At 40.7% G+C, this 27,999-nt stretch overlaps 2 protein-coding genes and 1 pseudogene across 8 annotated transcripts in view; 1 reads left to right on the top strand and 2 right to left on the bottom strand.

Annotated features, from left to right (window-relative positions):
• Positions 1-13,821, bottom strand: part of PARN (poly(A)-specific ribonuclease) — a 192,057-nt gene extending 178,236 nt beyond the window's left edge. For both annotated transcript variants that reach the window (XM_037141231.2, XM_037141232.2), the window contains exons 1-6: positions 13,663-13,821; positions 13,176-13,253; positions 11,831-11,910; positions 11,292-11,359; positions 11,126-11,207; positions 6,629-6,689 (exon numbers count right to left, since the gene is read on the bottom strand). In XM_037141231.2, the coding sequence (XP_036997126.1) occupies positions 6,629-6,689; positions 11,126-11,207; positions 11,292-11,359; positions 11,831-11,910; positions 13,176-13,253; positions 13,663-13,681 (388 nt within the window). In that variant the 5' untranslated portion in view covers positions 13,682-13,821. The remainder of the gene's footprint in view (positions 1-6,628; positions 6,690-11,125; positions 11,208-11,291; positions 11,360-11,830; positions 11,911-13,175; positions 13,254-13,662) is intronic.
• A 4,017-nt stretch (positions 13,822-17,838) lies between these two features.
• BFAR (bifunctional apoptosis regulator) overlaps positions 17,839-27,999 on the top strand; it is a 29,246-nt gene continuing 19,085 nt past the window's right edge. The window contains exons 1-2 of one of the 6 annotated variants that reach the window (XM_037141227.2): positions 17,840-18,034; positions 26,816-26,933. The gene's annotated coding sequence lies outside the window, so the exon portion shown is untranslated. Of the gene's footprint in view, positions 18,035-18,290; positions 18,396-21,477; positions 21,851-25,568; positions 25,646-26,815; positions 26,934-27,999 lie in introns of those variants that run through there. The other 5 variants (XM_053672139.1, XM_037141230.2, XM_037141225.2 and 2 more) reach the window with 5 other exon arrangements.
• LOC128628416 (ATP synthase subunit g, mitochondrial-like) lies at positions 20,300-21,918 on the bottom strand (annotated as a pseudogene).

Below are 27,999 nucleotides of genomic sequence, written 5' to 3'. Positions count from 1 at the left end.
AGGTAAGAACTGGGGGGACAGCTTTCTTCCAGACAGAAAGTCCAGCAGAGGTCCCTCCCCCGACACAGCCACAGGGCTGACAGGCTGGTGCCATATCTGAGACTCCATCAACCTGGCTAACACCATTTGCCCTGCCCTGGAGACGCCCTGAGACTCTGCCACCCAATTTATGGACCCACCCAAGCTGCTTCTCCATATGAATGGCTGGTCTTGGCTCATGTTTCACAACTTCCTAAATCCTTTCAAACAAGCAACAGCTGGCCTCAATGAGCTCCCAGTCCCTGTACCTCTTGCTAGGTACCCCCAGGTGTAGCACTAACAGCAGTCATCCTAAATGGGAATCTCCAGGCCCAGCACAAGCAGCAGCCATCTCAGATTGCTTCGTAGCTCAAGCAGGAAAACCCAGCAGACAACAGTTGAGAGCTGACCATAGCCTGCACCACCCAGAAAACCCCAGAGCCTGTGTACGCAGTGGACAGCTACAGACCATGTCAGAACACCTCTACCTTACCCCTGCATAGCTGATCCTCCGCAGAGGGCAGAGATTGGTGGTTAAGTGGTCAAAGACAGTCCTTGTAGCTGACTGGCCTGGACGAATCCCTCCCATTGACCTGCCAACAGCAATCAAGAGGAAGGTGTACTCGGCCCATACAATGGATGCACCTCGAGTACCCAGCTTGGGTGATAAGGGAGACTGTGCCACTGGACTCTACAGGACACTTACTACATTACACCACACTACCAATACAGGGAATCATAGCAGCTCTACCTGATACATAGAAATAAACATACAGAGGTTCCCAAAATGAGCAGACAAAGAAACATGGCCCAAATGAAACAACAGAGCAAAACTTCAGAAAAAGAATTTTAAAAAGGGAGATAAGCAATCTATCAGATGCACAACCCAAAACATTGGTTATAAGGATGCTCAAGGAACTTAGTGAGGACCCCAGCAGCATAAAAAAGATGCAGTCAGAAATGAAGGATAAACTAATTGAAATAAAGAACAATTTATAGGGAAACAACAGTAGAGTAGATGCAGCCAAGAATCAAATGTTCTTTACCTGAATATTTGGAATGTAAGGAAGAAAAAAACAACCAATCAGAACAAGAAGAAAAAAAGAATCCAAAAATAAGGACAGTGCAAGTCACCTCTGGGCAGCTTCAAGCATTCCAACATTTGTATCACAGGGGTGCCAGAAGGAGAAGAGAAAGAATGAGAAATTGGAAATCTACTTGAAAAAAATAATGAAAGAAAACTTCCCTGATTTGGTGAAGGAAATAGACATGTAAGTTTAGGAAGCACAGAGTGTCCCAAACAAGATGGATGCAAAGAGGCCCGCTCCGCGACACATTATAATTAAAATGCCAAGGGTTAAAGATAAAGAGAGAACCTTAAAAGCAGAAAGAGAAAAGCAGATTAGTTACCTTCAAGGGAATTCCTGTCAGCTGATTTCTCAAAAGAAACTTTGCAGGCTGGAAGGGATCGGCAAGAAATATTCATAGTCATGAAAAGCAGGGACCTACACAGTCAAGATTGCTCTACCCAGCAAAGCTATCATTTAGAATCAAAGGGCAGATGAAGAGTTTCACAGATAAGGTAAAACTAAAGGAGTTCACCATCACCAAACCATTATTATTTGAAATATTAAAGGGATTTATTTAAGAAAAAGATCAAAACTATGAATAATAAAATGGCAATAAATACATGTCAACAATGGAGTCTAAAAAACAAACTAAGCAAACAAGAAAAACAGAGACAGAATCATGGATACGGAGAGCATTTTGGTGGTTTCCAAATGGGTGACAGTTGTGGGTGTATGGGTGGAGAGGTGAAGGGAGTAAGAAGTACAAATAGGCAGTTACAGAATAGCCATGGGGATGTAAAGTACAGTACAGGAAATGTAGCAGCCAAAAAGCCTATGTGCATGACCCATGGACAAGAACAACAGTGTGGGGACTGCTTGAGGTAGTATTGGTGCTGGGAGTGGGGAGTGAATAGGGAAAAACTGGGACAACTGTAATGTCATAATCAATAAAATATAATAACAAAAAAAACAACAAAATTTAAAAAGTATGATGGAATTAGAAAGCCACTTCTGTTACCAGATACTACTACTACTGAGGTGGTGGCCTACATTCATTATGGAAGAAATTACCAACTTCAGTTCAAAGTTAGGGAAAATATAAACATGAATGATCCAGTAAAGAAGGGAAAATAATTCAGGAGAGAGAAGAGCAAATTGGAGGAACCATTACTTGACAAGGAGGCAGGAACTAGCTGCTGACAGGCACAGGGACTCCTCCACACTGTAGGAACAGAGGTAAGGAGGCCGGGCCCGGACATGGGCCTGGTACTAAGAACATGCATGCAGCAGCTCTTCTCTGCTTTTTTCTATTTTCACTGAAAGGCATGTCATCAGGTGGGGTGGGAAGTTTGGAAAAAGATATAATAAAAAAAAACAAAAAACAGACATTTTAAAGAGCTGGAAAGGAAATTTCTAACTGAGAAAAAGTATGATTTTTGAGCATGACTCATCATTTGAAGCTTGTGGTCATGAGTTTAAAATGACAAATTAGCTCAGGTGTGGCATGTTTCCCAACAATATTCAGATGCTCAGAAACAAAGAAGGTGGGTGGTCAGATCCAACCCGTGTCAGGACTGTGCTAGGCAAGTGCAACAGCAGGAGAGAGGAGCAAGGGAAGGGAGGAAGGATATGATGGACCAGGTGGATAAGGAGAAAATTCAAGACAGGAGAATGGAAGGACACTTATAGTGAAAAAGCAATGGAGGTCAACAGATTGCTGAAATGAGGTACTAGAGTAAGTGAATGAGAAGGACAGGAGGTAATGCTCTCAAAGAGAAATCCTTGAAGGGGGTGATAAGACCCATGATGTAACCAAGGAGGCAAATGGCTAAGGGAAGGCAGAAGCAAGGACTGCTGACCATCTCATCAAGAAACAGACCAGACAGAGCATTTGCTGGTCATCCTTGTGGATACAGAAGTCACCAAGAATGAGGACAGAGGCAGGAGTGGAGAGAAAGACAATGAGCCAGAGCCAAGGCTGTCATTTTGTTGAATGTCATGAAATCAGCACAAAGAGGGGTAACGGAGCTGGGTGACAGTCTTGAGAACTGTAGCTCCTAAGAGGGAATTCTGGTGGTCTGAAAGTGGTATGGGTAAACAAGGGTACCTACCACTGTCTGGCTGGAGATATAAAAAGAGGGTGGGGGCAGGAGTACCCGTGTTTGACAGGCTATAGGGAGAATGGTAACAAGGAGTCATCTGGTTCCCTTTTAAGAAAGGAAGTCAGAGCCACTTCCAACAACACTACCAGGAGAAAAGGTCTGGCATTTACGGAGTGTGACTGGAAAGATCTGATAAGGAAAAGAAGTGAAGGTCTAGATCAGATTTAGAATATCAACAACAGCATGAATATAGGAGTTCTGGTCATAATAGATGGCCTGGGAATCCTGATTCATCTGTGACTAAAATATTCCAGGGTCTGACTACGAAACAATGAGATGAGGCACACCCCAAATTAACTGTTTCTCTCGTTTTATGAAAATAAAACCAGAACTTCCGCCAAGATGGAGGCATAGGTGGAGACGTCGTGCTTCCTCACACAACCAAGTTTAGAGACAACTAAATATTAGCAACTGAAAACACAGCCAGAACACAGAAAATTGAACTTTTCGGAAGTCTGATAACAACAAATTCTTCACCCTGACCGGTAAGAGGAGCGAAACCAGCAGCTGGAGGAGTGGGGTTGCACAGGAAAACTCCGTCAGACGGACTCAGGCGCGCGAAATCCAGGCGCAGGGTTGGACCTGGTGGGCAACTCAGCAAGCAATCTCGGGGAAACAGCTAGGAAGCAGGGCTGTGGGTTGACTGTGGTCGTGCATTCGTGTGTGGATGGACAAGAAAGGGAGTGGGCGATTGGACAAGAGCCAGCAGCCCCAGCGGCAAGCGGCAGCGGAGGGCACCGCCAATTCCCCGCTCTGACCACGCCCCCACATACAGCGTCACAACCCAGCGACCTGGGAGTCCAAGGCTCCCCTCCTCATACTTAACAGGCATGAACAGAACAAAAATGGCTCAAGAAGATCTCAAAGCCCCAGAGCCTATAAATCTAAGCAATGAAGAAATAGCAAAACTCTCGGGCGCGCAGTTTAAAACACTGGTGGTCAGGATCCTCACAGAACTGGTTGATTATAGCCACAAATTAGACAAATATATAAAGGTGAAACTAATTGAAATGAAGGGAATTACACAGGAAATCAATAACGATGAAAAGAAAACTGGGACTCAAATCAATGGAGTGGACCAGAAGAAAGCAAATAGTGGCCAAACAGAAAAGAGTCAAGAAGCAAGTATTCAAAAAAATGAGGAGAGCCTTAGGAACCTCCAGGACATCTTTAAACGTTCCAACATCCAAATTATAGGGGTACCAGAGGGGGAAAGGAACAGCCACCAGTGGAAAACTTATTTGAACAAATAATAAAGGAGAATTTCCCCAATCTGGCAAAGGAAATAGACTTCCAGGAAATCCAGGAAGCTCAGAGAGTCCCAAAGAAGTTGGACCCAAGAAGAAACACACCAAGGCACATCATAATTACATTAGCCAAGATTAAAATGAAGGAGAGAATCCTAGAAGCAGCAAGAGCTAAGGGGACAGTCACCTACAAAGGAGTCCCCATCAGACTGTCAGCAGATTTCTCAAAAGAGACCTTACAGGCAAAAAGAGGCTGGAAAGAGGTATTCCAAGTCATGAAATCCAAAGACCTACATCCAAGGTTGCTCTATCCAGCAAAACTTTCATTTAGAATGGAAGGACAGATAAAGTGCTTCTCAGATAACATCCAATTCAAGGAGTTCATCATCACCAAGCCCTTATTATATGAAATGCTAAAGGGACTTATCTAAGAAAAAGAAGTTAAAAAAACATAAACAGTGAAAGGACAGCAAACTCACAGTTATTAACAACCACACCTAAAACAAAAGCAAACTAAAAGGACGGCTAGATCAGGAGTGGAAACATAGAAATGAAGATCTCAAGGAGGGTTAGCAACAGGGGAGTGGGAGGAGGAGAAGGGGGGAGAAGGTACAGAAAATAAGTAGCATAGACAGTAGATAGAAAATAGATGGGGGGGCAAGAATATTATGGGAAATACAGAATCTAAAGAACCTGAGATACATGGTCATAAACTAAAGGGGGGGTAATGGTGGGGACGGGGGGTAGGGTGGAGGGGAATGAAGGGGGGGATAGAACAACTGTAATGGCATAATCAATAAAAATAAGTAAATAATTTTAAAAAAAAGAAAAGTAAAATAAAAAAAAAGAAAGAAAATATAACCATCAGGCTGGAAACTATACTACATTGATATGAGTCTGGTTAAAGTAATTCCTTCAAAAGATTTTTGTGCTTATTCCAATACAGTGCTCTAACTACATTTAGAACTTGTACTTTATAATGGCTTTTAGAGTCAAGTATGAGTCAAAAGGGAAAAAAAATAATGTTATACACCCAAATTGTGTTACCCAATTTGTTCATTCACCCACTACATTAAGCAGTTTGGGCTCCAAAACTTTTTAGTACTTCTAAAACCCAAAATCATCCATAGAAATTATGATACAGCACCACTGAAGCAATTAAGTAACAACATGGCATTGGTTCTAAAGGCCTCCCAGGAAGGTCATACTGAGGGGAAATGAATTTATTTGAAGTCTATCTTCTAGATCTATTGTTGAAAAAAATCTTTTTCCTTACCTTACTCAATAAATCTGTATTCACCATGGAAAAGAGTATAATTTAGGAGAATAATTAACAGTAGTTATTAACCTTAGAGCAACAGGTGCTTAATAATGATGGTAAAAACCAGAGGCTTTCCAAACACTGTTCAGGAAATAAATGAATGGAGGAAGAAAAACCACTCTGGTGTGCTCTAATGTCAAACATGCATTCATCAGATATTTGATGGTCACCTCCCCCTGAAAGAGAGGAATTGTGCTATGCACCAAGGGTACAGGATGAGACGGTCCCTTGTTGCAGGGTGCCCAGCAAACTTGCATACCAGCAAGTTAGCCATCATGACTGTACAGACTGTGCAGACTTTTTCTCCCATGAGAAACAGAGAAACCACCCACAATTATAAAACGAGCACCAATAGGAAAAGGGAGTTTTTCATTACAGGATTATGAGAATACAGCTACTTTTTAAGTACAATGTCATACCATTTTCCTCACTGAAAAAAAAACAGAGAAGCGTTCCCCACAGGTGTTAGGTGAGTAAATCACATAGAATAAACTATAAATAACATGTTATTCTATATTATAACTATGTATAAGTAGTTAACTCAGAAAATAAATGATAAGTAAATACCAATCATAAAATCAGGAGCCTGAGAGGCCTCATGAAAGCTAAATGAAGTAGCATCTACGCTCCTGTTGAATTCATGGCTGACTAGGCTAGGGGAAGAAAAAGGCACAGCAGTTTTTTAAAACTCTAAGGCTGCATGTGATGTACTAGAAATCTGAGATTCTCTCTCAGAGAACAAGCACAAAAGGATAATTCTCAACTGAATCCACATTTACAAGTTCTAAAGTAAGTCACACATAATCTTACCATTGCGAAAAACCTTATTAAAGTCAAATCCTTGGCTTGCTAGAAAGTCAATGCTTGAGCTCTGAAACAAAAGAACACACAACGTACATTTCAGTGATGTTAGTGGCAGGTATGTAAACAGCAGTAGAGAAGTAACTCATGTGAGTAAATATAGGCAACTGGGCAAAGAACCAACATGCCAAAGACGATAAGACAAGAAATTTCTACTCCCAGCCTGCCAAACAATCCATTCATTTACTTAAATTATCCAGGCTCTGCTCCTTTATAACTTATAAACAAAACAAATATCCTTTGTTTCACAATACATAAGAAAATCTTACTTGTTGAATATACAATCTCTCAATAGGCAGAAAACTCCTGATCACTGTACTGACTAAATGACTATAAATAGAAGTAAAATGTATTTGTATTATCTCATCCCAGGTTCAAGTTTAAGGTAGCTCACTCAGGTCTGTATCCATTTCAAATTATAAAACATCACTATTCACCACAAATCAGATCTTAACTGGATGTTCTTTACATTCAAGATCAAAATAGACAAAAGTTCCCAGTACTAAGACTTATTAAACAAACATCTCAAACCTAGAGTGCGTGAAAATGTAAGTAAATTTAAATAAAAACATCAAATACATAAACTACACAATGTACACAAAAATGGCAAAATCACAAAGTCCTTACTCAAACTGACTGAAGAGTGGAAAACATCATTCTAGCCACTCTAATTTTACTCTTGTTTTAAGTCTGAACATGAAAGGGCAAAGCATTTGAATCATTTTAATCTGACCTCTCACAGAACTACCTTTCCTGAACTATACTTTGACATTACACCATTAGTCTAGATTGAGGGACACAGTACTGTCCCAGTAAACTCATTACAGCATTCAATTGAGAGAGAGCATTAAAGGCAAGGTCTACATTAATGATTTCTTTGTGATAGTGGACGGGGAAATGTTCTGAGGTCTCTAGTCTGAGCAAAGCTGAACTTCTGAGCCCCGGTTTGTTTTGATCCTATGGCCACAGATTGTGTGTTTCCCCCTTTTTTAGCTGGTAGAAAGCTGCAAAGCAAAGAGTGGAGACTTGCTTTGGCACAAATTCTGTTTTCTAATAATACTACAGTAATCACATCTGCATTTTTCTTTTCTTCCAATTTTTTAATTTATTTTTTGTAATCTTCCACAAAAACCTTATGTATCTTATTAGCCCACACAAATTCTTTTTCAAATACGGTGGAATATAAAAAGACACTGTTATACATACATACACTCACGTACATTTACATCATTTTCCATCATGGCCAGGTTTTCTATAGTTTTAAAATAAGCAACCTTTCTCCTGACGTCTTCCATTTTTATCCTGTTCTGAACCAAGACCCTTTGTCTTCTGACTTGGACCACAAGCCTCCCTGCTTGTGTCATCTTGTAATTCTGCCCACCTACATATCCCATCACTGACAGAGGCACTGAAAGATGTACTATGGAAAGGCATTCTTGCCCCTCCTATAACTAGATTCCAAAACATCCTAATTTCCTCCTCTTTAAAAACCCAGAGTCAAGATTCATCTATTCCATTTCTGAAGCTATGTATTTTCTAGCCAAACTCAGGCTGCACATGTAACCTAAGTAAGGTAACGTAAGTATCATTTGCCTAATGCAAATGAACCTAAAACCACTAAAAAGTAAATTTTACATTATGTAATTTTACTATAGTCTTTTAAATCCTTTGAATCAACACAATGTATTTGTGGTTTACTATCCACCACCTTTGATTTGTGCTAAATGTACCATTTTCAGGATTCAAGAGATGAACACAGCTATTTGGGAAGACAATTCCACTGCTAGAAAATCTGTCCTATAAAAATACTCCTATATTTACACAAAAGTATATTGCGCGTGGATTTGACTATTGCACTGTTTAAATTGGGAACCATTGGAAAGCTTCTAAATTCCAATTCAATAAATTTATACATATCTGTACTATGTAAATAGTACAGATATATAATATATAAAGATGTGGAGTGAAAAATGCAATTTATATAAAATATAAATATTAGGATTCTGTGTATATTAAAAAAAGCTGAAATTCTAGGTATATGTGTAGACATATGGTATATGTATACATGCACATAAAAACCTAGAAAAAGAAGTGAAATGGGAAGGAAGAGGTTTGGAGAAGAGAGCATTACAAAAAAAAACTCATGTTTTACTCTATAGATAGCAGCAACGTTTCATTTTTCACTGTGTATCATCTTCCATTAATTCAACTACAGATGTTCAGCCAGAAAAAGGGAGAAGAAAGAGAAGAGTTATGAAAACAACGTGAATACCATGCTATTCTGCCTGTCATTCCATAGGATGGGCACATTTACTGGGAGTGTATTTGGTTCTCAGTCCACCCAACCCTCCATATCCTGCCTAGTGTGTGAGCATCTCACTGTGAGTACCAACACTTGCTTTTCAAAAAGCACATTAGGTTGTTTTATCCCCACCCCCATATCCACCTACTTGAAGGATGACAAGAGCTTCTGAAGAGCGATTTTTGACTAGATGTGATTTTTACCCTACTTGTCGACTCTAGATCCTAACTCCCTTATAAGATGTTGACTATGCTGCAGTCATAGAATTTTAAACAAAACAAAAACCACCTTAGATGGAGGAAAAGACAGAACATTCAAAGACACTATCATTTACCTTATCCATACAAATCACAAGTTTACATGCTAAATCTAAACCTTTTTTGCCTTTGCTTTTCCTGATTACAGAATTACAGCGTTTTTATCCCTCCTTCCATTTAAAATATTAGTCTCTGGCTTATCTTCAAGTATGTATCTTTTTCTTCTTTAAGGAATGATGGCAACTAGGACTATCTTAAGTATTCCAGGGGTAGCCACAACATAGCTGTGTCCAGTGAATAGAGTTCCTCTAAACTTTCCAATGTATTTCCTAGAATAACCTTACTTGTATTAATCTTTTAGAACAGATAATCTACCCTAACATGCCTCAATGGCACTGCTTTTTTTAGTTCAATTTTTAAAAAAATACATATTGAAGTGAGATCATACAGTATTTGTCTTTCTCTATAGGACTTATTTCACCTAACAGTGTGTAAGTGAACAGTAGAAATGCACTGATATTTGAATATTGGTTTTGATTTCTGCTAATTTACTATATCTGATTATTATTAAGAATTTGTGATAGAATCTTTAGGGTCTTGGGTTTTTTTTAATCTCTGGCTAAAGCCATGGAACCCACTTTAAGTAACTCTCTTCTGCTGGTACTGCTGGAAAACTGAAGCCACGCAAATTTCCAAACTGAGCCTATTTTCCTCTCAGTGAAGAATCTACAAATACTGTTTACTTAAGTATCCTATACCGAGGTGACTGTTAAATAGCTGTTAACTAATTGCAGGGCAAAGAAAATATCAACTATGGTTTATTTGCTAATTTAAGAAAACAGGTTATGAAACCAAAATTACATTCATGTTTTCTCTTCAGCCCCAAACATAACTGAGATTATCTCTCGATTTGCTAATATCTGCCTTATTACAGAAAGAATTTGACATGATGCAGTCACTCAAAAGTCTTCCCTGAAGGATTTCTTAACTGCATTACTATTTACATGCAGGAGAAAGGAAAGTCAGGAAGACTCAAATGAACTAATGTTGCTACTGGGACAGAAGCTAGGGCACAAGACTATAAGTGGAAAAAGATTAACACTCATCTTTAATCACATATCCACACTAAAATACTTATTCACATTCACTTTATCCATTATAACAAATCATTAAGAACAAAGAAAAAGGACATTGATATTTACTGAGTATATACCAGCTCAGCTACAACAACCCTAACGGGGATGTTATAAGGGAGAATCTCCTGTATGCTTACCTTGGCTCACAAAGGAAGACCTCTCCTCCTCTGGAAGGAAGTTTCTTTCCACCCTTCCTTTACTAATTGCTAAGCTTGGGAAAAGGAACTAAGGGTATGTAGTTTAGCTCCTTCTGGGTTCTCTCTTTTTAGACAGGATACACATATACTCTACTCTTCTGAAAAATGAAGCTCTACCCCTGGAGGTGGGTGCATAAAGAATGAGATGGGAGGAAGCCTGCAGGTCCTGAGCTATAAGTTCAGTTCAGGTGCGAGATATTAAAACCCCAAATAGAGCTGCATTACGAAGCCAAGTTCTCAAAGCCATTCTGTGGCTATACCTGGAACACTTCGTGCAGTTCTCAAAGTTTTACTAATAATAAAGCTAAGCTCTGATTTCTGCCTCTCACTTGATTCCTTAATTCATTAAGAAGTAAAGCAGGAGATAGAAGTGTAATTAATTTACAACCCTAAAACTGAAGGTCAGAAAGGTGAAATGATTTGCTCAAAAACCAAAGTTAGTGGGAGAACCAAATTTTAAAGCGAATTCAGAGTCCACATATACACATTGACTCATCAGCAAGTTACAACAGGAAAAAAACCAAAACAAAACAAAATTCAATTATGCTACTAACCTGACAAACAAATTTGACATCTGGGGAGGATCTACTGAAGGGTTTCGGGAAAACATAGAAGTTAAATGACTTTATTATATACCTGGAAAAATAAGGTAAAAGGAGATTTAGAGGGTTTTATTACACCATGACAAAAGAATTCCCACCACTTGTGAAAACAACCTACTTTGAATTTATGTAGTCATACTTAAAAGTGCAAAGGCCAAACTGAAACAGCAAAAAGTCCATGGAATGCTGGAAAAGGGAAATAAAACATCTGTCAAAACAATGCTGTATATTCTATCAAGCAACACTATTCTCAATTAGGTGGGCTTTCTAATTACTCAATTTGACTTTGGCAGAATACTTCCAATTAAACAGACTGCAGATTATGCATTAGAAGTATTATTAATTTATATACACCATATCTTAATTAAGCACCTATCCACCATCCAGAGCATCATAATATTAGGCCTATTTCCAAATGGTCAAAATAACCATATCATATTTCCTATACATCAAATTAACAATGCAAATATTAATCTTCCCCAAAAATGTTTTCCAGCAAACAATTATTTTTGCTGTTATTTTAAATAACACTAAAATACTGTTTCATAGCTGGGGTAGAGAAGTCAATGTGCTAGTTTAATGATTATATTTCTTTATAATTCAATGTAAGGAGGACCGACATGGGGGAAAAAAAGATTCTCTAGCACATCTACTTACCTTTTTAAGCTTCTGATACCTTTCTTCTGGAGTGTCAAAACCATTTGTTAATGCAGTGACTGAAGGTCCATCACTGATTCCTAGATTTTAAGAAGAGTTAACTTTTTAGTAAATGCTAATGTAAAAACGTCATTTTTAATGTAAAAAAGCTATTCCGAGGCTCTATAATTTTATAGCCTCATGAATTACAAAATGCTCCTTACTTCACTTTTTCAAAATTAGCATTTATTCACTGGTCACCAAACTAAACTCTGTAATAACGAATTTAGTGATATGAATGTTTCAATTTAAGATTAGGCAGTTCCAGTGTCTAAAACAGATTTCAAAACACAGTAATGATTAAAGAAAGCAATCTCTATAATTTAGTTTTGTTGCTTTCAAATTTTAATGCACAATGTGGTATCAACAAATTCTGAAGTACATTATTGTTAGAGTCTGGAGTAACATCTACACAACAAAGATTTTCAAGGTCAAGAGAAAATGATTTCTGGTAAAAACTCTTAGCTTCCCACAGAATCGAGTCCAACTACAAAAGGCATGTATAATTAAAACCAAGGAATCCCAGCATGGATTCCTTTAGAAAGAGCTGATGAAATTTTAAATATGTAAAATCAGGTAGGGAAAATGGATGCCTATACCAAAGACAGTCTACTGTTCATACTGACTTCAATGATTTAAAAATTAGTCTTTGATACAAAGGAAAAAAATCCTTGCAATTGTGTTGAAGTACTACATACACATACACACCCATGCCAAAGTAGGCAATGAACACTTCCACAGATGCATAAAGCCCGACCCTGAAGTCGGTCACAAAGGGCAAATATTGTATGACTCCACTTACGAAAATACCTACAATAGTTAAAATCACAGAGACAGAAACAGTGGATGCCAGAGGCGGGGGGAGGAGGGAGGAATTGGAAGTTGTTCTTCGATGGACAGCTTCCCTTTGGTAAGATGAAAAAGTTCATGAGATGGATATGCAACAATGTGAATGTACTGTATGACAGTTATCTGCAAAACTACTTTAAAATGGTAAAAATGGGCAATTTTGTGTTACATTTTTACCACACACACACACAACCAAAAGAACCCTGACCCTAAACGTCAAGCTCTCTACTACCCATCTGTCAAAATGTTTTAAGCATCATCAAAATCATAGTCTCTGCAACCCTCAGAGCACCAGTAATCACAAATCTACTTCCCTGCTTCTGAAACATGTAAGAGGAAATGTTGAGACTCGTGGAAAGAAAACGGGCCAGCAAGCAAAAGTCAGGGGCAGGGTGCCAGGATTCGTCCTAGCTACGCAATGCAAGGTGCTAGCCGCGAGCTTGCAAGAGTGGGATACCTGAAAACTCCCCATCGATGGCAAGGAAGTCCGCTTCCTCTATGGCCTGGTACACTTTATGAAGATTACTCTTAAAATCTGTGGAGAAACCGAGAAGCTCAGAACCGGTGGCCTGGTTGCCTGCCCACAAGCGCCTAACGGGAGTGGGAAGGAGGGCGAAGGATTTCCAAAGGCCTGGGGCCCGAGGGCAAGTCCTGGAGGGACGCTAAGAAACGTACAACGTCAAGTCTCAGAAGGATGCATGGACCGAAAGGGAACGGGGACTGAGGGTGTACGGATCAGGAAGAAGCAAGGCCCTAAGGGGTGCCGGGGCCGGAGAACTAGGCCCCGAGGGGCGCACGGCCCGGAGAAGGGTTAGCGGGGCAAACTCCTGACAGGCTGCCTCAGCCTCAGGCCCATCAAGCAGATCGGCCGACTGTTGCCCGGGCCTAGCAGACCGAGTGAGGGGAACCGCCGGGACGCGGGGAGGTGCATGCGGGACACGCACTGCTCCTGATTATCTCCATTCTGTAAGGAGGCCGGAACCCCGGCTCCGCCCGGGCCGAACCGGGCTGTTCTACTCGCAGAGTTCCGCGGCGACGGCACCGGCGGAAAAGGTAGCTGAAGCAGAGACCCCGGCAGCGAGTTCCGGAAACAGCGCGCGACGGCGCGCGTCACGTGCGCCTGCGTCAAGGCGGGGGCGGGGTCAGGGCCGGGTTTCCCTTCACTCCTAGGGACAGAGGAGGTGCGCGTTTATTCTTCCTCCTGGAGGTCCCCAAGGCGTCTTCTAAATTTTGAGACCAGGTCTCTGGGCATTCACTGTAGAAGTAGGCATGCCCTGACATCCAGCCAATGAACAAATATTTCCTGGGTTCCTGTTATGTGCCAGGCACTCTAAAAAGAGTGGTAATGAACAGAAAAGACAAGGTCCCTGCCCCATTAGAGTTTAACTTGGGGGAACAGGGGAAAGTCAAGCAGGCATCAAACCTGCCCCTGGAAGCACGATCATCTATCTCTTTAAGAGAAAGAGCAAGATACTGAAATAATAATAATAATGGGAGGGAGAGTTACAAGCTGAGACCTTATCTACCACACTAGGCACTTGGCAGTGGAGAGGAAAGCAGATGAGGTCTTGACTAAAGTAGTTTTGGGGGTTGCCAATGATCCCCCAGAGCCTGCAACAGTGCTGACACGTAGTGGAAGCTCAATAAACATAGGCAGAGTGAATGAATTCGCCTTGGTCTTTCACAAAAGTCAACTATGAAATTGGTTAACTCTGCCATTTATTAGGTCTAGGACTTATTCAACCTGAACCTCAATTTCCTCATCCACTGGATAGGTTAAGGATCAGTGGTGATAATGTATGTGGATTGTAAAGCACTGTATAAGTAAATGTAAGGTATGATTATAGTGCTGACTTGCTGCTGCCACATTTCCCTGCATTCACATTCTTAGGTTTGAAAGAATACTGAGTACAAGCTACTTGTGCTTTTTGAAAACATAACCATTGTTATCATCATCCCCCATTCACCCCAAAATATTAAGTATTCTGAAGAACAAATAAGAGTTTGGTCATATTTTTCCCACAAGGTCTTGTTATATAAGACACAGGTTTCAAGGTCTAGGCTATTCTTACTACATGCTATTCTTGCCAAATGTTAAGATGTATTTTTCAGACCAGTTGTAAACAGGATGAGCTTGGCAGGAACCTAATGTATAAATGTAGCCAACTGCAAAGAAGAAATCAACATGTAATTGACCAAATAGTGAATATAAGCAATGGCTAAGCCTCCCTTCCTGGAAACAGCTTTGAATATTAATCCCGTTTCCTTTTCTTGCTACAAAAATATAAGTTATCCCTGGGACAACCACATCTCATTCTTGAATAGAACACCCCAAGCAGTGAACCCCTTGAGTTTGGTAACAGTCCCACAACAAAACGTTTTCCTTGCCTCAGTCAATGGAAATTTATATGCAGGTAATTATTCCCACTATTTCTAATGTGAGGAGCGGGGAGTGAATGTGAATTCTAGAGTTCAACTGGAATGGGGATGAAAAAAAAAACAGTGTGACAAGTAGTCAAACCTCAAGCTTGAAATGTCTCTGTCCTCTTCTTTCAGCTCAAAAACTAAATTGAAAGTACTGGTCCCATATGGCCTCTTTAAGTTAAATTTAACTAATTTAAATTAAATAAAGATCGAAGTTTACAACAGATTTAGTAATCAAAACACTGGTTTTGATTAAAACTGTCATAAAGAAAAACAGAAACTAACTAACTAGAGAGCCCCAAAATAAACTCTGGCATATATAGTCAAATGATTTGCTCCAAGGATGTCAAGATCATTCAATGGACAAAGGATGCTCTTTTTTCCTTATTGTTCACACTATTACAGATATCCCCATTTAGCCCCCAGTTTGCCTCTCTCGACCCAGCCCCTGTCTCCTCAACCTCCACCCCCTGCCATCACCTCATTGTTGTCCCTCTCCATGGACTACACTTATATGCATATATGTTCTTTGGCCTGGGGAAATTTTGGGGAAAGGATACTCTTTTCAACAATGGTCCTGGGAAAGCTAAACATCCACATGCAAAAGAACGAAGTTGGATCCTTACTTAACACAACATAAAAAATAACTCAAAATAGACCAAATGCCTAAATGTAGGAGCTAAAACTATAAGACTCTTAGAAGAAACAAAAGGGAAAATCTCCATAATGTTGCGTTCAGAAATGATTTTCTGACTGTAACACAAAAAACACAAGAAACAAAAGAAAAAATAAATCACTTGAACTACATCAAAAATAAAAACATTTGTTTATTAAAGGACACTATACGATGAAATGACAACAATAAAATTGGAGAAAATATTTATAAATTACATATCTAATAAAGGGCTAATACACGTAAAATATAGAGAATTCCTACAACTCGACAACTCAAAAACAAACAATCCAATTTTTCAAATGGACAAAGGACTTGAATTGCCTTAACTGATGTGACTCGGTTGGTTGGGCATTGTCCCATAGAACCAAAAGTCCCCAGTCCCATTCTAGGTTAGGACATGTGATTGGGTGGTAGTTTCAGTCCCAGGGCACGTACAACAAGCAACGGATTGATGTTTCTTTAGCTCATCAATGTTTCTCTCCTGCTCTTTCTCCCTCCCTTCTCCTCTCTCTAAAAGTAAATAAATAATCTTAAAAAATTTAAATGGACAAAGGACTTGAACAAATAGTTCTCAAAGAAGATATGCAAATGGCCAACGAGCACATGAAAAGATGCTGAACATCACTAATGCAAATCAAAACCACACTGAGATGCCATTTCACACCCACTGGATGAAAAATTAGAACTTTGTGCACAGCTAGTAGAAGTATAAAACAGTGCAGCCACTATGGATAACAATATATTGAGTCTCAATTTTTTTAATTCTCACCCAAGGATATACTTATTGAGAGTGAGAAAGACAGACATCAATGTGAGAGAGATACATCAATTGGTTGCCTCCCGTACACACCTCAACCAGGGATCTGACCCACAACCTAGGTACATGCCCTGACTGGGGACCAAACTTGCAACCTTTTGGTTTAGGAGATGACACTCCAACCAACTGAACAACCCAGGCAGGGCAGAGTATGGTAGCTCTTTAAAAATTAAAAATAGAATTATAGGAGGCAGCTATTCCACTTTAGAACATGCAGCCAACACAAGTGAAACCATAAGTTTGAACAGGTATTTGCACACTCATTTATTAGCAGCATTATTCACAATAACCAAAAGGTGGAAACAGCCAGAGTGTTCATCAACAAATGAATAGACAAAATGGGATATATATATACATACACTGGAAAATTATTCAGCCTTAAAAAGGAAGGAAATTCTGGTATGTGCTACAACCTATATGAACCTTGAGGACATTGTACTAAGTGAAATAAACCAGTCACAACAAAATGCTGTACTATTCCAGTTATGTGTGGTACCTAGAGTAGTCAAATTCAGAGACACGAAGTAGAATGAGGGGTTACCAGAGGCTGGGGGAAGGGACCATGAGGAGGTGTTGAAGGGACATGAAACTTCAGTTTGGAAAGATTTAAAAAGTCTTGAAAATGTATGGTAATGATGGCTGCAAAACAATGTGGGTATACTTAATGCCACTGAACTGCACACGTAACATGGTTAAAGTGGTAGTTTTTATGTTGTCTTTTAACACACACACACACACACACACACACACACACACACACACAATGCTGATGTTTTACCAGATTATCCTCCAGAAAAATGAGGTCACACACTCCCGGCACTAACACGAGTCATCACCAATCTTTTTACTCTTTAGTAATTTGATAGGTAGAAAAAGTCACCCAAATGATAAACTTCAAACCAGCGATTTAAAACATTAAAAAACGCGGTAATGTCATTTTAATTCCTATTCTAAATGGTACTTTAGCCATGGTCCTGACTTTCTGCGTAAAATGTGATGGCAAAAGAGAACCATGGAAGTACAGTGAGGACCTGTAATATTGTTTTAAGTTCTGGGCAAATTTCCTCAGAAACACCCTCCTGAAAGTAGCGGACACGTACACCTGACTCAAACCCAGCCTCCGGGCCCTAGCGGTTCCTGAAGAGGAAGGGGCGGGGCCGATCGTAGTACGCATGCGTCAAACTCCACGGCCTGGGAGTGGCCGCTCTAGGCAGCAGGGAGGTCGTGGGGTTGAGGGGGCTGGGAAACAGTGCGACCTCTCATCTATGGTCGGGAGGGCCAGGCACTCTTCTTGGCAGTCTTAAGTTACTTCCGGGAGTGAAGCTGCTCACTCCTCCTCTGCTTCCGCAGGGTCCAGGCAGGGGGAGACGGCTTGGTGAGCCTCGGGATGAGCGCAGTGGTAAGCAGCCCCGCGGCGGATGATAGAAAGTGGGCGACCTGAGCTCGATGTAAAGGCGGGATGTGGAGGACGGGCGTGGGGTTAGAGGTCCGAGGAGGCGCGCGGGGCTCTCCTGAGCAGTTGCAGTCCTGGGCTTGAGGCTTGGACCCCAACTTGGCCAACTTCCCCATCTCTTCCGAGAAGCCCACGTCTGCACGGCGGGTCTCTGGGCCTCGCCTGTTTCCCCTCCGGGATTAGCGTCAGCCTCTCTCCCCAGAATCTGCCCAGGGCGAGAAGGAGGGGCCGTCGTTTCCACATACCTGGTGGGGAGACGAAGGGGTGCCTGCCCCCAAGGAGCACCTGCTGCGGACTACGAGAATACGTACGGAATCGATTAGGCTTCTGATGCCAGGCTGGGCTTCAGGTCTAATTGACCAACCACTACATGCCATACAAGACGAAACGACTGCTCCCCTTTTAAAATAGGGTAACGGGCCCCGGTTGGGTGGCTCGGTTGGAGCGTGTTGTCCCGCACACCAAAAGGTTGTGGGTTTCATCCCTGGCCATGGCGCATGAGAGGCAACCCATCGATCTCTCTCTCTCTGTCTCTCATTAATAAATACATTTTCAAAAAAAAAAAAAAAAAACAGGGTAACGAAGGCGAAAGTGAAACCGCACACTCACAGTGGGATTAGGCTGGAACCAGTTCTGTGATCCCAAGCTTACGGGCAAAAATCTGAACTTGTGCAAAAGGAAGTTTTCTTTAGGAAGAAAACAGCAAGTGAAATTCAGACTGTGGGTCTAACTGGTAATCTTTGGTAGGGCAAGATGCAGCCCTGTCAGTGCCCGAGAGGGTTGCCCTCCTACTTTGGTGGAAAGGATAAAGTGAGAGCCCAGATGCTGTTGTCCCCTCATATATCAGCCCTCCCCGCCGAAGCCCATTGGTTGGTTCATTGGGGGTGGCCCTCATGTCACTCTGTGAAAGACCAATACGAAAGAGGTTTACTCTCCCCTCCACCCTCAGGCATACCCCACAGCCTGTGCTGACTGCTCCTGCTGAATGAGTTGTTTGGTTTGTTTATGTTTATGGCTGTTTTGTAAACAGCTAACCTGGGTATACCATATGCTCAATGGTGCTGACAGTACTTTCGTAGCTGGCACTCAGTAAACACAACTATTAATAATTATTTTAATACCACCGTACAGTAGGGTTTTTGAATAGTTATAGATAGAAGTTATCACTTAAACCTCATTCACAGCAAATATTATTTTCCTGAACTTACAAGTGGGAAATAAGAGAATAAATAGGACCTGCTTTGGAACCCAAGACTCATTTTCGTGAGCATACTGACTAAACTATACCAGCTTCTTCAGGGAAATTATAGTCTATGAAATGGCAAAACATGCACAAATCAAGATTAAGTTAGTGCACAGAGGCAGGAAGGATTAATTTGAGTGTGGGGGCAGTTAGTCATTAAAGACATTCAAATGAAAGTTAATTTGGGTCTTGTCAGCTGGACACTTTGACTCAGATGGTGTGGAACTGTGTTATGGATGGAAAGAACAGTGTGATATGGAAAGATAAGCAAGGAGCAGGAATTAATATATGGGACTAGAGTGTGAATAGGTGAATAGAAGGGCTTAATCACAATAATAGTAATAGTTAACACTTAAATTGCACTTAATACATCCCAGGCACTATTCTGAGTGCTATGCACAGGTAAATTTATCTAATCCACAACCCAGTCAAGAAGATACTATGAACATCTCCATTTTACAGATGAGGAAACTGAGGAACAGAGTTTAGGTGACTTGCTTGAAGTCACACAACTAATTGGTGGAGCTGGGGTTTGAACTCAGGCATTCTGGCTGCCGCATTTGTACTCTTTAAAAGTTATGTTGATTGTAAGCAGGCTGTACATGTTTTTTTTTTTTAAGATTTTACTTATTTAGAGAGAGGGAAGGGAGGGCAGCAGAGATGGAGAGAAACATCGATGTGTGACAGAGACATGGATGGGTTGCCTCTGCATGCCCCCAACTGGGGACCTGGTCCATAACCCAGGCATGTGCCTTGACTAAGAATCAAACCAGTGAACTTTCACTTTGCCGGAGGATGCCCAACCCATTGAGCCAAGCTAGTCAGGGCCATAAGGACAAGTTTCCAACTGTGTGTTGTAATTTTTTTCTTCTTTTGAATTTTTTTTACTCAAAAACCATTCTGATCATTCATGGTCCAAGAACATTAAAATAATAAACCAGAAAGAAACAGATGTAAAAGATGGATCTTCAAACATTGCAGCCAGTGACACCATGCTTGCCTATGATCTTGTTGACGCTGAGGTCAAACCACACCCACACCTTAATGGCCACCAAAGCATTCAGCAGTTTCCTTAGCTGTGAACTGTTGGAAGCTATCAGTTTGAGCACTATTGACTAATTTTTTCAATCTCTGAATAGTTGTTGGGATCTCAGCAGTTGTCGGAGGAATCAGCTCAACTTTGGTATAGTGCCAGAGTGTGGCCAATCCCGGCTTGGAGTAAGTCACCACAGCATTTACCAGCGCTGGGGCCTTCTCTGTGAGGTTACAGACAAATTGGACTATGGGTCCAGGATGGAAATTCTGTGGCCCAAACAGCTAGATGAATGTCTGTGAGTTTTAATTTCTCATGTTGGAAAGGTTCTGAGAAAAGGAAGGGCTTGATCAGAACTGTGTTTTAGGAGGATGGTTTGGGCAGTGGTGAGAGGAAGGACTAAAGAGAAGAACAATGGAGATTAGAAATGTTATTGAAACTTTATTTTGTTTACACCTTTCCCATTCCTTGTCTGAAACATATTTAGGGCATGGAAGTGTTTATTTTTACAGGCATGCTTCAGAGATATTGCAGGTTTGGTTTTGGTTCTAGGCCACAGCAATAAAGTATCACAATAAAGCAAGTTATAATCTTTTGCCCTGGTGGAGGGCCTCACCTTTAATTTGTAAAAAAAACAACACATGTGAAGTGCATTAAATTGAAGTACAATAAAACGAGATCTGCCTGCATGAACAGCTGTCTAGTTCCCAAACTGTGTGTGAATAAGAATCTCATGCACAGGGGCTGGTTTGTTTAACATGTACATTCCTGGCCCTCTCGCTCATGTACCATTTTAATATCCTGTTTCCCAGATATCACCAAGCTTTCTAGGTGATTCTGATAGAGGTTCTAAGAAATTATGGAGTCAAATTTTTGTTGGTTTCATTTTCATCTACAAATCTGCAGAGCCCAGCTTTGTGCTAGCAAATCTCAGTTGTGGTGATAGAGTTCTGTTGGTTGGTTTCTGACCTCAGGGAGCTCAGAATTTGGTTGAGGAAGCAAAGACTACTCAAACATTAGTGTACAAGAAGCATAAGAGCAAACTAAACCTGAAAAGGATACTTCATTTTATAATATGTAAATCATAACAGAATGGTTTAAAAACAACACCTAAGGCATTGTTTACTGGTACATACCAGTAGTTTTTGGATCACTTTCTGAGTTGCTGGGTATCTCCAGCACTGAATACAGGATAGTTATTAAATGCCACATAACAGATATGACAGAGGACAGTCTCTAGAGAGAGCCAGGACAGCCTTCTCACTGTGCTCTCTTGCCCAATACCACTCACACACAGTAAATCACAAGGCCTCAAAGATCAGGCAGCAAATCACCGGGCCTCAGAGTTCAGGCAGCAAATCACAGGGACTCAAAGTTCAGGCAGCAAGTCAGTATTCTGTGAGCTGGCTACCTTTGCCCTAGTGATTTCTGACCTAATCCAGAAAGAAACTCTGTTTGGACTTGGAAAAACACAAGGTTTAGTACGGTAAGAGCCTGGAAACACTTCTCGTAGTAGTGAAAGCCAGTGTACCTAGCGGTCTTCTTTAGTGCCATTTCTGACCCTTGCCTTGCTTACATTTGGGCACATTTTTAAAAAATAGTCACAATATCATGGTCATGCTTTGAACATTTAATAATGTCTGTAGTATTCTGCCAGTGTTTATTTTAAGTGTATTTTATTGATTATGCTATTACAGTTGTCCCACTTTTTTCTCCCCTTTATCCTCCTCACCCTGCACCCCACATCCCTCCAGCATTCCCCTTCCTTAGTTCATGTCCATGTGTCATACATATAAGTTCTTTGGCTTCTCCATTTTCTATACTGTTCTTTACACCCCCTTCTATTTTGTATGACACCATTTATGCTTCTTACTCCTTGTACCTTTTCCCCCATTCTCCCCTGCCCCTTCCCTGCTGATAACCCTCCATGTGATCTCCATTTCTGTGATTCTGTACCTGTTCTAGTTTTTTACATAGCTCGTTTTTAAGATTTTATTTGTTCATTTTTACACAGAGGGAAAGGGAAGGAGAGATGGAAACATCAGTGTGTGGTTGCCTCTCACGCGCCCCCTGCTGGGGACGTGGCCCACAACACAGGCATGTACCCTGACTGGGAAACAAACTGGCGACCCTTTGGTTCCCAGCCCACACCCAATCCACTGAGCTACACAAGTCAGGGCTGCTTAGTTCGTTTTCTTTTTTGTTTTTGAAGTTCAGTTGTGAGTTTTTGTTTTTCAGTTTCTTGATAGTTGTGAGTTTGTTGTCATTTTACTGTTCACGGTTTTGATCTTCTTTTTCTTAGCTAAGTCCCTTTAACATTTCATATAATAAGGACTTGGTGATGATGAGCTCCTTTCACCTTATCTGGGAATAACTTTATCTGCTCTTCCATTCTGAATGATAACTTTGCTGAATAGAGCAATCTTGGATATAGGTCCTTGCCTTTCATGACTTGGAATACTTCTTTGCAGCCCCTTCTCACCTGTAAGGTTTCTTTTGAGAAATCAGCTGATAGTTTTATGGAAATGCCTTCATAGGTAACTGTCTCCTTTTCTCTTTCTGCTTTTAAGATTCTCTCCTTATCTTTAATCTTGTCTAATGTAATAACGATGTGCCTTGGTGTGTTCTTCCTTAGGTCCAACTTCTTTGGGAGACTCTGAGCTTCCCGGACTTCCTGAAAGTCTGTTTCCTTTGCCGGATTGGGGAAGTTCTTCATGTTTTTTTCAAATAAGTTTTCAATTTCTTGGTCTTCCTCTTCTCCTGGCACCCCTATGATTCAGATGTTGGAACATTTAGAAGTGTCCTGGAGGTTCCTACGTCTCTCCTCATTTTTTCAAATTCATCTTTCTTCATTCTGTTCTGGTTGAATGTTTATTTCTTCCTTCTGCTTCAAATTGTGGATCTGGGTTCCAGTTTCCTTCCCTTCACTGTTGGTTCCCTGTATATTTTTCTTTATTTCACTTTGCATAGCCTTCACTTCTTCTTCTATTTTGTGGCCATACTCAATTATTTCTGTGAGCATCCTGATTACCAGTGTTTTAAACTCTGCCTCTGATAGGTTGGCTATCTCCTCATCACTTACTTTTTTCTTGAAATTTTGATCTGTTCTTTCATTTGGGCCATATTTCTTTGACTTGATGCACCTGTTTCATTGTAAGGGCCAGAGCCTTAGTTATTCACCAGGGCAGGGCAACCCACTGCATTGTGTTGTGGCGCAGTCTGGACAAATGTTTCTTCCTTAATTCTTTGGTTGTCAGACTTCCATACAATATGATTTTCTGGCAGTTCTGGGGTTTGTTTGTTTGTTTTTAAATTGGTTGTTTCCCTTCTTTTGGTTGTGCAAGGAAGCAAAGCATATCTACCCATTCCTCCATCTTGGCCGTAAGTTCTGCCAGTGTTTATAGTTGTGCCCCCAAGGGCAACTTGGTGCAAGAAATGGGGTGATCCCAGCCCCCCTCACTCCTATTTCTATTGTGAATGTTTTTGCTTATTTATCTCATGGAACAGCATACTCTCCTTAAAAGTCACACTCGGGAGTTCATGTTCCGAAATGCAGTGTTGTTAGATTCTAATTTGTTTTCTTTAATTTGGATTTCTCAGCTTTACATAGTAGCTCTGTGATGTGGCCTAGATGGTAAAGGAACAAATCAGTCCTTTGAACTGATAGCCATTATTGATTACATTGTTAGGATAATGTAGTGTTGTATGGATAGGCTTTAAGCCAGGCCAGGATTTGGACCTTCATTTTCTCATCTTAAAGTGGAAGTGATAGTAATAATTGTACCATAGCATTGTTATGCTTTTCACATTATAAGGGCTCAGTATATATTAGCAGTTGTCGTTATTTCTGGAGTCAGGTGATATGTAATGAGAAGAAATGGACTAGTTAAAGGCCCATATAAAGCCAAAATCTTTTTATTGCAGTGAACATATTTGCTAAGAAATGATTGAGATCCTAATTTTCAGGCTGGAATTCCTCAAAATTTGCCTTTCAAAGTATTATTCCTAAAACATTAGGTATGTACTGGTCACAAGTGTCTTGCTGAATGAAGAGGTAGAACTATAATTATATACAACTGAACAAAGCAGTTCGAAGATTATGATCTCTCTGAGATCATAACAGTCATTACATAATGAGAACTTTATAAGCTAAGGTATAAAAACTCTCAACTTAAACTCAGTATTAACTTTGATAAACTCAATAAAAATGATTGTACTAATTGACTTTCTTAAGTGTTGGTTGAGTGACTAAAGAATCAAACAGGTAGCAGCACAGGAACCATGAGATAGTAGTCCTTTGGAAAAACCCATAGGTAAGTACTTGACCAGTTCAAACAACTATTTCTAAGCGGGTCAAGTTTATTCCAGGTTCTTTAGTTACACAGAATTAATTATTGGGGGATTGTTTGTATCCCAGCCCCCCCCCCACTATTTCTTAGATTTTTTTCAGATAACTATGTGTCAGTTAGGTATTTCTTTGAAAGAACATAGAAAAGGTTATGATGATAGATATCTCAGAATTGCCAAAGTCATTGGAGACTGTGGTAATTGTTTTTTATTAGTTGAGCTAACAGGCCAATCATTTCATGAACATTTCAGAAAAGGTTAATAATACGGTTTGTTCATATATGTGTATTCATGCCATATTTCTCATATCAATACTTTCTAAGATTGTATGCCATTTCTTGACACTGAAATTTTACAGATGCTATGTTGATCAAGAAGCATATCTCTCTGGGTGTTTTAAAAGTCACATCGGTGAGCTATTAGAACAAGTTGATTCAATGGCATGGGCACAAGAACGACTTGAAGGATTCCTCACTTCTATGGGTTGGGAAGTGTCACCCAGCTGGAGCGCGATATGGAAGACGGGACCACAATTACTGAATACCTCTAAGTGCCAGAGCTAACATGTGTCCTCTTAATGCTTATGACAGCCCTGTGACGTAGGCAGTAGTAACCCCTTCCTTGCATAGGCCAGTGTGAGACTTGGAAAGAACGAGTTATTTCTCCATGATCTCCTGGCTCCTAAATAGTGGAGCTAGGACTCAGAACCTGTCTTCAGATTTTAAAACCAAGGTACATTATACTGTCTCTCAGAATCAAAAACTAAATAACAACAACAAAAAATTAAAGTAAGTGTCTTTAAAGGCCTTGTATGAAATATTTGATTCATAGAAAAACCCACAAAAACTTACTGTATTCATTTTGCCCTAGGTCTCTGTGGAAAAGATGACAGTAAAGCCTACCTAGAATTTTTAGACTTAATCCCTGCCTTCAGGTACATCCAGAGCCTTTCACGCAGAATCTACTGAGCTGGGTTATCTAGCCTCAGAGTCTATAGCAGAATAGAAGCAATGATTTTAAAAATTGTCGAAGACTTACTAGGCCATTACTTTCTCAGCAATGGTGAATAACAACCTGACAGCAAATCAGGAGACAGGAAAACTGCCCAGGCTGGGTGGCTCAGTTGGTTGGAGCATTGTCCAGTGCACTGAAAGGTTGTGGTTCCATCCCCAGTCAGGAGGCAACCTGTTGATGTTTCTCTCTAACATCAATGTTTCTTTCTCTCTCTTACTCTCACTCCCCCTCTCTCCCCCTCCCTTTCCCCTCCCTCTCCCTCCTTCTCTCCTTCCTCTTCTCCCCCCTCCCCTCAATCACTGCCTTCCTCCTTTCCTGTCTCCCTAAAATCAATAAGCATATCCTCAGGTAAGGATTAAGAAGAGAGAGAGACAGACAAGAGGACTGTGAGTTTACCAGTTAAGGCCAGTTAATCTAGAAACATCATACACTGAAGGCATCACCTTATGGGACAGAGCATGGAAATTCAGTTATCTCCAGGGGTCAGGCAAGTAACAGAAATGAGGAAAACACGTGGGTAAGGACTGAGACAAACTGAAGCCCCACTTACCCTGTCTGAAGGGGCCAGCGTTGTTACTCAGCTTGAGATGATTCTTGTCATGCAAAATGAGAGCCCTGTGTTGCCAGACTTTCTGAGTTTTTTGAAAAGAAGCCAGGAATCTGGATTTTTATGTGAAGTCTGATTTTTAAAAATATTGGTACCCAATTTGAGAGAGAGAGGAGGAAAGAAGAAGGGGGAGAAAAAGAGAAAGACCCTGTGAAAGAAAGCCTGCTTACAGGCCAGATGTTGCCACAGTGGAGTGGTGGCTGCCAGTACTGTGACTGTTCCAGGTCAGGGAGGGTGGATGCTTATAAGCATAAGGCTGCACCACTGCAGACTGGCTCACCTGGACTCCGTATAACCACTCTAAGAAGCAAAGGAATGTAGTAGATTAAGAAAGCCTTCATCCTAGTGGATAAACAGGAGTTCTTAACCTTTTCTGGGTCTTGGTCCCTTTTGAGAGCCTAATAAAAACTACAGATTTCCATTAGGAAACTGATCATATTACACACTCAAAAGCAGAAACTCAAGCTTGGCATGTAATTTCAGAATATGCATAGACCTACTGAAGCACCTTTATAGACATCAGTTGAAGACTGAACTTTTTGTCAGAAACTGCTGCTCTTCAGAGTGACTCTTGTCTCCAGAAGTTTTGCTCTACTGTTCAGTGAGTGTTCATTTCAGCCTATTGGTTTAAACTTGTTTCTGCAGATTGGTAGACTTTTCCAAACTCAGGCATTCTTCCCATTAGTTTTGAACTTGGTAATTAACACTTATAATGGTGAAACACCAATCAGATTGTATACATTTGAACACTGAGGAGAGGGAGTGGAGTGACTCTTACCCCAGTCCATGTCTCGCCAGTCTTCCTTCATGCCTCTGGGGCAAGAGGAAAAGGCCAGGAGGCTACAGGGATATCCTGACAGACAGACAGACAGACAGACAGACACACACACACACACACACACACACACACACACACAGAGCCAGGAACCTCTAAGCTTCAGTCCGCTGATGAGTGTGCCTAGAACAGCTGTAAACACCCTGTGGCACCTGGGCCCTCTCCTCAAAGGAGCCTTCAGTCCTTGCCAGTGTAGGAGAGTGTGTTTACCCGAGTCAGAACCACCGCAGCTGGGAACTGCAGCGTCTGATTTTATTACTAAAGGGGCACTTTCATCCTGTAAAAGGACTGGTTTGTTTTGGGTTTTTTAATGGAAACAATCCAAATACATACAGATAGGGTAATTTAGGGTCAAATGAAACTAGCCAAATTACTAAGATGTAATCAAAGTCTATGCAGTTTATTTAGTTTGTTAAAGACAATTACAAAACAGAGTTAGTAGCTACCTCAGTTTTTCAAAATACGAGTTATAAAATACACTTTGATGTCAGTGGGTGATTTATTTTCTCATGAAAAACAAACTTTCAGATCTGGTAAGCTAGGAACTACTAGTGTATTCTAGTTTTCAAAGGCTAGTTTGTGAGAAATTAATATATGATGCCATTTCTCTGCAAATGACTGAAATTCATACGCTCGCCCTCATTCTTAACTCCCAACTTCAGTTTGTGCCTCCATTTGATAACCGGGCATTCGTACATCACCTCCAACTCAAGTTTTCTAAAATTCAACTTGCTTTAACAAGATTGGCCCCATTTGTCTATGCTGATCCGTTTCTATTAGATGTACTGTTCTTCCCCAGTTATGAAACCTAGCCAGCATCTTAGATATTTCT

Source organism: Artibeus jamaicensis, unplaced genomic scaffold, assembly GCF_021234435.1.
Source record: "Artibeus jamaicensis isolate MK-2021 breed Jamaican fruit bat unplaced genomic scaffold, CSHL_Jam_final contig_729, whole genome shotgun sequence".
Taxonomy (NCBI): domain Eukaryota; kingdom Metazoa; phylum Chordata; class Mammalia; order Chiroptera; family Phyllostomidae; genus Artibeus; species Artibeus jamaicensis.
The sequence above is the reverse complement of the archived record's forward strand: the minus strand, read 5'-3'. Positions and strand labels throughout refer to the sequence as shown.